This window comes from Alosa pseudoharengus, unplaced genomic scaffold (genome assembly GCF_046254945.1).
Source record: "Alosa pseudoharengus isolate Yale_2024_CS ecotype anadromous, Long Island Sound unplaced genomic scaffold, YU_APseudo_1.1 YU_APseudo_1.1_scf_11, whole genome shotgun sequence".
Taxonomy (NCBI): domain Eukaryota; kingdom Metazoa; phylum Chordata; class Actinopteri; order Clupeiformes; family Clupeidae; genus Alosa; species Alosa pseudoharengus.
In genome coordinates, this window is record NW_027468576.1 from 19,998,847 (window position 1) to 20,007,652 (window position 8,806).

At 42.4% G+C, this 8,806-nt stretch overlaps 1 protein-coding gene across 1 annotated transcript; it reads right to left on the bottom strand.

Annotated features, from left to right (window-relative positions):
• Positions 1-2,920: 2,920 nt before the first annotated feature.
• Positions 2,921-5,308, bottom strand: rwdd3 (RWD domain containing 3). Its single transcript, XM_076277189.1, has 4 exons — positions 5,105-5,308; positions 4,533-4,972; positions 4,278-4,393; positions 2,921-3,380 (listed from the first exon to the last, which is right to left on the bottom strand). Exons 1-4 carry the CDS (start codon positions 5,187-5,189, stop codon positions 3,269-3,271), a joined length of 753 nt encoding a protein of 250 aa, XP_076133304.1. The 5' UTR covers positions 5,190-5,308; the 3' UTR covers positions 2,921-3,268.
• Positions 5,309-8,806: the final 3,498 nt, after the last annotated feature.

Here is an 8,806-nt window from a genome sequence, read left to right on the forward strand (position 1 = left end):
GTGGCAGCATGCACGAAGAAAGACGAACGTTACCGAGAACGCGGTGGTCTTGCAAAGGGGCGTGTTCGCCAATGTCGTGCTTCCGTTCATCAATGTTTTTAGGGTAGACCTGGGCTTGGCCCTAGCTTATTTGACTGTGTAGGCTGCTTGTCTTGTCTATTTGACTGCAAAGACAATATGGTTATGGTTATGGTTATGGTTATGGATTTAGCAGACGCCTTTGTCCAAAGCGACATATAAATACAAAACAACATAATAATATTTAAAAATGAACAGGGAACAGATTAAAATCTAGGTCAAATATAGTAAGGAGAATAGTTGTAGTACACAATAATATCAATTCAATCAATAGCCTAATAAAAAAGCAATGTAAAAAAGGGGAAAGGCAATAATAAAAACAATAATGTCAATTCAATCAATAATATAAAACAATAACATGCTAAGACTACATTAAGGAGAATATCAATAATAAACAATAATGTCAAATTAATTAACAGCCCAATTAAAATAAAACAACATTATATAAACCATAACACATAAGCGCTTAAACAACTAAGTATATGTTGAATAGGAATGTCTTTAGACCCCTCTTAAACGACCCAAAACTACCACAGGAACGGAGACCACTGGGCAGTTCATTCCACCAACATGGAACCACTGAAGAAAAGAGTCTGGAATTAGACCCAGTTTTTATGACTGGTCGACACAACATACGCTCACCAGAAGACCGCAGTGGGCGGTTGGGGATGTAAGGCTTGATTATTGAATTAAAATAACTAGGAGCAGATCTAGTTAGTGTCCTATAGGCCAAAGTGAGAGATTTAAATTTAATTCTGGCTACTATAGGGAGCCAATGGAGAGTAACTAGGAGAGGAGTTACATGTGTCCTCTTTGGCTGATTGAAGACCAGGCGTGCTCCAGCATTTTGAATCAGCTGTAATGATCTTGTTACACAAGCGGGTAAGCCAGCTAACAGTGAATTACAATAGTCCAGCTTATGAACAACAAAACAAAACCACAATATGTTGCGGTAAGCTAACTGGCAGGCCTAAAGTATCCCAAAACAACAAAACAATAACAAAAATGCCTTTTATCACATTTAATAGCCAACCCAAAATATTTTTTGTAGAACTGCTAGCAGTACTCAATAAAGCACTGAATTTGGTAGCATGATCTAAATAGTTCCACCATCTCCAAATAGGCCTATCACTGAATCTGACAACTTATTCCTTTCATTCTGTCACACATCGACCTAACTCGTTGACACCAAACCGCATCTTAATTGAGATTGAGAGTGGGTCTGGAAAGGCTGAATTGACTTACAACTTCCAGGGGTGCAGTGAAGTTGGTTATTCAATTACAAAGAAAATGCATGTCCATATCTGTTTAAACCTGTCACCATCAGTGCGGCCATTGGTTGTTTTGAATGGACTGCTCTATCATCATATAAAGCCTGCCCCATACTGGATTAGCGATTGTGCCCGGTGCCTGGGTTTTTAGAACATTGGAAATGGCCATCAATGGCCTCTTTGCCAGACTAACCTGCAGAGTGAATTCAAATTCTCTAACAGGTTTGGTTTTTACATCTGAAAGGGTTAACTTGGGTTGTAACCCTGCTTCATCATGACCTATCTCGTGAGATAGAATGGACAAGAGTCTGACCAGCTTCAAACACCTGGAGACATAATCAGGTATTTAATTCACTGGTGTGTTTACTACATAGCAAGAGGGGTGAACTCTTTACTGGTGAATGACAGTGACAGTAGAGTTTCTTTTATGCAAGAGGGACAGAAAAGTGGCCATCGAGCAAAAGCAAGCAACACAGGAAGATGGGGCAAAGAACCTGCACTGACAAAGAACATGCTCCTTTCTGGTCCACACTCCAGATGTTGAACCATTTGGAGCATTTCCACGAAAAATAAATTGGTTTTGGACCTGAAAAGTTGGTTTCGGAGCTGGAATAAAAAAACATTTTTTTATTTTTCTGTGAAAATGAGTGAGTGTCTTTCCACAGGTCACACTGGCACTGTAAGCTAAAAGCACAAGTTTTCTCTCCTTAAGAGTAAATAAAACTAGTTAACTGCCATTATACAGCTAAGCCAAGTCTTGTTTCTACCTTTTTTACGGCACCACTGACATATTATTTCCTCCTGTTTATGCATGCAACACTCTCTGTTGATGACGCATCCTGGTTCCATTCAAAACTGGTGGAAATGTGGCCTGGTAGGCCTACACTATATAGCAAGTTAGCCTTTCAAAAAATTCGGAACAGGAACGCATTCTATTTTAGTCGAAAAATGCTACTGGTGGATGTCGGAAGGCAACAGCAAGTTCCACATTGTATTGTTGTGACTGCTCGGAGACCAGATATGGTGTTGTATCTGGAATGTCAGTGCATCGTCTACTTTATCGAGCTAACTACTCTCTTTGAAGATGAGATGGATGAAGCCTTTGAAAGAAAGAAATTAAAGTATACAGAATTGTTAGCAGAAGCAAGTGCACAACACAAGGATAGGTGTAAGAGGCTTTGTAGCAGTCAGCCACAAGTCTTTACATTTTCTAAAATCATATACATCTAGATGTGAATTATTTAAGTCATGTCCCACCTTCCTCCATACTATGCACATATGTTGCCCTATGTTGAAATTCGCCAGAGTTCTCCTTTAAAGATGCAATCAGTGATTGTGCAGAAGTTGCATTTGTTTATATTTTTGTTGAAAATTATTAGCAGACGCTTTTGTCCAAAACAACGTACATTATAGGACCAAACTAAACACACCAGAGAAGTTTAGTATTCCCAGAGAAACTCCACACAGGATTTCATTTGAGGACAGGCTGCCCTCACTTTGTTTCCAGAGAGCCACATTTATGCCATTGCAAACCTGCTTGAGACACTCTAACCCACTAATCTCGCCTTGTAGTGACCCTCTGGTCTAACCCTGGCCAATTGAATATAATAACACATGAATAACGTGTTATAGTCTTTATAAATTTATTGTAGTAGGTTATTGCAGTAATACTTAACCTAACAAACATTTGTACCAGTGTTTCTAAATTAAAATAATTTGTACAAAACATCCACTTTTCAACCAAACAGAGACAAAGTATTCATGTGTTTCATCAGGTCCCTTGCCACAGGTGTATAAAATCAAGCATCTTTTTATGAATGCAGCTTATAGTTTATGAAGGCAGGCTTCATGGTGCTTGATTTTATACACCTGTGGCAAGGGACCTGATAAAACAGTGATTTTAACATGTTATAACTTAATTATAGCAACGAGGGTACAAACTCCTCGTACATCCCTCTGAAACCGATTGCCTGGAATTCCATTTTGAGATCTTCATGTGTCGAACATTCTATCACATCAAATGTAGATAACCTACAGAGGGAACAAGTTGTTATGAACCTTAAAGAAACACGCCACCCAATGTCAATAGTAATATGTGTTCTTACCTTAGGGATTTCTTTGTTTTTGCAAAAAATAAAGTACAATAGGCATTAATTAGTAGGCCAGAAATTATGTGCCAAATTGCGTTTTTTGAAATAATTGGTTGAAATAATAGCCCATCCGCGCATCTCTAGTGTGTGTGCCTCTCTCTCTCGCTCAGAGGGGATAGGGAGGCTGAGGGGTCGATCAAGCATGGATTCTAAACTCTGTGGTGGATAGGATCTACAATTAGGTGTTAATTAATATTACTACGCTAGGTTGAAGTAGCCTACTCCCAAGTGCTATTGTGCCACACATTGTAGTTCTCCTGTTTATTCGCTTGGAAAATCGCCACGTTTCATGTTGTGTGACCTTACACATTTTTATCAAGTACTCATGCAACTGTATTTAAGTAGGGAAAACGTGGATGTTTTTGATTACTGCTATCTTATTCCCTCTAGGGCATGTCTGAGCCAGCTAGCATAGCAACATGCTAACACATTCGCGCCGCGCACCAGAGCGTTTGAGTGTACGTACCGACACGGGAGAGGTATGACTCAACTCGTGAAAGTTAAGGTAAGAACATATATTACTACTGACATTGGGTGGCCTGTTCCTTTAATGAACACTTATCACGAATTTCATTAAGCAACCATTAGAGCAACCCTTTCCCCAGAATTGCATGTTTGTCCCCAAGTTACCATTAGCTCAATGTTGTTTTCTGTGCCATCAAAAATGCCTTAGGAACACACATGTTGTTTGGTTTGTTTATGCAGTTTAAAGGGTCTATATTTCCAAACCTGTTGGACCACTCATAAGCTTGTGACATTTAGTAACTAAGAAACTTACTGTTGGAGGCCAGCTGAGAGAGGAGATTCGCAAAGAACTCTCATCATTTTCTCCTTGCATTTTTTACCAGATGAATCTATGTCCACTTTTACTGTTTTCTGTAAACGTAGATACTCCTACATTGAGAATCATAAAACATTAAATTTAGCATAATTTCAAATTACATTTCTGATTTGAAACATAAATAACAACAATAACAATGACGCATTTTCAGATGGGTCTCTATATTCAGATCAGTTTCAGCTGCCTGTTTACCTTAATGTTTTTTCTTGTCCCTTGCAACATTATTAGTATCACTCTACCCATGAAGAGTCTTCCAGTCAGGTCCAACTCTGATGTAAATTTTTCAATAATTCTCACATATTTAGTCTTTGCCCTCATGTGGTCCAGATGCAACAGAGCAACCCATGGGCCCTGCTCGTCTTTTTGTGTTGGTGCAATGGTTGGCATGATAAGACCTGAGGAGTTATCTTTAAACCATGACAGTAGTTGGTGAATCATTGGCCCCGGCTGTAATTCCACCGCCTTCTCATTCAAATTTTCCTTTACTGACTGACACTGGTGTCGAGACAAACCTTCGGAGGTAACGCTGATAGCTGGAAGACACTGCGGATACTCCGGTGACAGATGGAATATAATGCTTAAAGTAACTGCCTCCACCAAAAGTTTTATGCGGAACACAAATCCTTTATCAGCTGCAAACGAAACAAAAAAACACAAATGAGAATAAGATATTTCCTCAACAACATCCTAACAATAACTATGATTTAGCCTACTCAATTAATTGTATAAGTTTGTCTGGAGTTGAGGATCTTCATTTAGCCTACCTGATTCTTCCAACAATTCAAACTCGTCCTTGCCGCAATATATCGCTGCCAACACGGACAATTCATCAGCCGCAACTGAAGACATTGTAGACAAAATAGAGACAAAAATAGCCTTTTACATTCAACCAAAACTGCTACATTGTCACGACCACATCCCTCCATAGACGGGCTCTGCTCACACCATAGACAGTAAAGGCTCACACTGACTGGTGCTGTCCGTTCTGTTTCTTCTTCTATTGAAATGTCCTGACCTTCACATTTGACTTGGTGCTGTATTGCCATCTAGTGGCGAGAGTGGCAACTCCTTGTCTTGACTTTTCAAATAGTGCAATGCCTCAGGTGTATGAAGGTATATTGGGTGCAAACGTGGCGAGCACATTTAACTGCAGATTTTGCATGTGCACACTAAAGTCGTAAATGTGTAACAGTAAAGTTGAAGTTGTACATATTTTTTTTATATCTTGTTAATACAAAATAGGGGCTACGGGTTCACAAATCCTTTTTACAGGTACACAAATCCTATCCTGTGAGTCACAACTTTCAAGAGTCATGCACTCGACACTTTTGCTCCAATCGTTGCAGCGCAGTTGGTGCGAAACACATTTGCACATCCGTGTTTCATAATCTGAGAACATGCACAACATTTGTGCATTTGTAAACCCAAATGTGAACTAATGCATCCGAAATTGTGCATCTGTGAAATAATTTCTCATTAATAAAATTCTACAGATCGCTTTGATTTTCTTGCACGACTACAAGTCAATTGATACAAGTGCTCGAATCTGCTTCTACGAGTGACGATACTTTTGCTCCAGGCTAGGCGATATAATAGGAGCAAAAAGATTTGTATGTGTTCACGTTGAGCGAATCGATCGAGAAAACAAGGCGGCCGGAATGGATCTGGATCCTGGATCGCGCTCAGACATTGCCTGCTCATAAAGTAAGTAACCTCAGCATGTTTCCTTATCAATGAAGGACACACGATTTATAGTTTTTCTTTGCACAAAGCGAGGGAAAAATATTTGTTGCGGTGTGTGGTGTTAAGTTTTACGACCTTATTATTATTCATAATGTCTGCACAGCAAACAATTGCTAACTTGCCTAGCACTATCCAATAGTCTTCGTGCAAGATACAAGTCAGCTGTTCGAAAATTGCAGAATGATTGTGTCAGATTCTGTGTCCTAACGATTTTGGACGGGCAGTGTTATATTTCTGTACTTCTAAACTAGTTATTTATCTAGCGATAGCTAGCTAGCTTGATCTGGCACTGGAGGATTTAGCAAGCAGGTAAGCTAAGCTAAACATAGCTGTCATGATAATGTAAACCAACAAACAAGATAACTTTCTTTATTATCATGTTACTTACCTTATAGGCAATGGTAGTCTGAGCGCGATCCAGGATCCAGTTCCGGCCGCCTTGTTTTCTCGATCGATTCGCTCGACGCCCACACATACAAACCTTTTTGCTCCTATTATATCGCCTAGCCTGGAGCAAAAGTATCGTCACTCATAGAAGCAGATTCTAGCACTTGTATCAATTGACTTGTAGTCGTGCAAGAAAATCAAAGCGATCTGTTGAATTTTATTAATGAGAAATTATTTCACAGATGCACAACTTTGGATGCATTAGTTCACATTTGGGTTTACAAATGCACAAATGTGCATTTTCTCAGATTATGAAACACGGATGTGTAAATGTATTTCGCACCAACTGCGCTGCAACGATTGGAGCAAAAGTGTCGAGTGCATGACTCTTGAAAGTTGTGACTCACAGGATAGGATTTGTGTACCTGAAAAAAGGATTTGTGAACCCATAGCCCCTATTTTGTGTTAACAAGATATGTACAACTTAACTTTACTGTTACACATGTACGACTTTAGTGTGCACATGCAAAATCTGCAGTTAAATGTGCTCGCCACTTTTGCACCCAATATACCTTCATACCAATATACCTTAGCAGCGCTGTCGTCGAGGCACGCTTAGACTGCTGCCTAAATGCACAGGTAAGGCTTCCTTGTCGGCAGACGCGATCTCCCACATAGCAATCGCCCTCAGGGAGAGAATAACAATGTTTTAATACTTCGTAACCCTCGAGCTGGCCCATCCACACTAAGACAGAATGGTAATGTTTTTACTTTCCTTTAGCAGACGCACGATCGCGCATGTCAGTTAGTTCCTCTCTTCGGTCAGGCTGCACAGCTTCAGGAAGTCGGCACCCCTCGGAAAGAAAGCAGTTCTTAAAACTTGGACAGACGACCGATGGCCCACTCACACAGCAAGAGAACAGATAAGCAGTGATTACTTTCCTTCACTGGATCGGTAGTTTGCGTCCTCTTAATCAATCCGTCAGCCAGCAGTCCATCTCGCATCAGCTGTTGCTTCAGGGTCGTGTCATCAGGCCAGCCCTGGCCATTCCCCGCTGTTTCTACAACCTCCCCTTTTCCTATAAAAAGGATTTACCTTCCAATTCTCCCAATCACAAATCCTCACACACCCCAGTCCAATTAGTCCATCCACCAATCACAGTATTCCCTCATGAGAAACCAGGAAAACGTCCATTTTACACAAATAAGCATTGTCAACCCACATCTCAGACATTTACACCTGGAAACCCCAAAACCCAACATTTATGACAATAAACCCCTCCTGACTGTGACATTCCCCCCCACTAAATCAATGGACTTCCCGACCATCACTCATTGTACCTAGCTGGCCGAACTCCCAAGTTGGGTCGCTGTGACCGACGGACCCGAGGGACAGAGATTGTCTCCTCATCAGACAGAGCCCCCTCCTCAAGCTCAGGGGCCATTCCCTCTTCCACCACTGTGGTTCCCCCTGACCCTGGCTCCACTCCCTGGACAGGTAAACCCACCGGCCACCACCCCAGCTCTGGACCCTCTGCTCTACCCTCCCCTGCCACCTCACCTGCATCTCCACGAGTCCCACTCTGGTCCTTCCCCCATCCAGCAGGCTGAACGCGCAGGTGGTTTCGGTGAATAGTGCGGGTGGGCCCCTCCCGGCCTTCTGGGTGCAGGGTGTAGACCGGACGGTCTGCTGAGGGTTGGTTCAGCACCACATAGGGCCTAGTGGTATCCTAGTTTCCCCCGGACAAATCCCGGACCAAGAAATCCCGGACCAAGACCCGCTCTCCTGGAAGCAGCGGCAGGGCACTCCGGCCCCAATTGTGACGCCGCTGATCCTGTTGTTGCCGCTGTTGAGTACCCTGGCGCACTAACTGGTATGCCGAGGTTAGGCGGGCATGATGCTCATGGTGATCGATGTACTCCCATCAGTTGGTCGACCGGCAGCCGCGCATGCCTACCAAACAAAACAAAGAAGGGGACCAACCCAGTAACACTGTGGGGCATGTTATTATAGGCGTGCGTCAGCTCCGGTAGATGCTCCATCCATCGGCCCTGTTCACTTTGGCTGAGGGTGTTGAGCAACCCCAAGATGGTCTGGTTCATACGCTCACAGGCTCCATTGCCCTGTGGGTGATATGGCGTGGTCCTCACCTTGTAACAGCCGTAGAGTGCACACAAGTGCCCTTGGCCCCTCCATGTTGCTGTTGAGGCAGCACTGGGTGCATTCCCTTACCCACCTGCGGTTGTCTTGGTTCATACCATTCCAAAACACCCTCTCCCTCAGTGCAGCCAGCAGTCGGTACCCTTTGGCATGACCCAGGGCCTCATGGCATGAC

Excerpts from the sequence above, each read along its gene's own strand:
- rwdd3 (XM_076277189.1), bottom strand. The coding sequence starts at position 5,189 with ATGTCTTCAGTTGCGGCTGATGAATTGTCCGTGTTGGCAGCGATATAT. Across the intron at positions 4,973-5,104 it reads TGAATTGTTGGAAGAATCAG|CTGATAAAGGATTTGTGTTC; the intron begins GTAGGCTAAATG and ends TTTCGTTTGCAG. Across the intron at positions 4,394-4,532 it reads GGACAAGAAAAAACATTAAG|GAGTATCTACGTTTACAGAA; the intron begins GTAAACAGGCAG and ends TTCTCAATGTAG.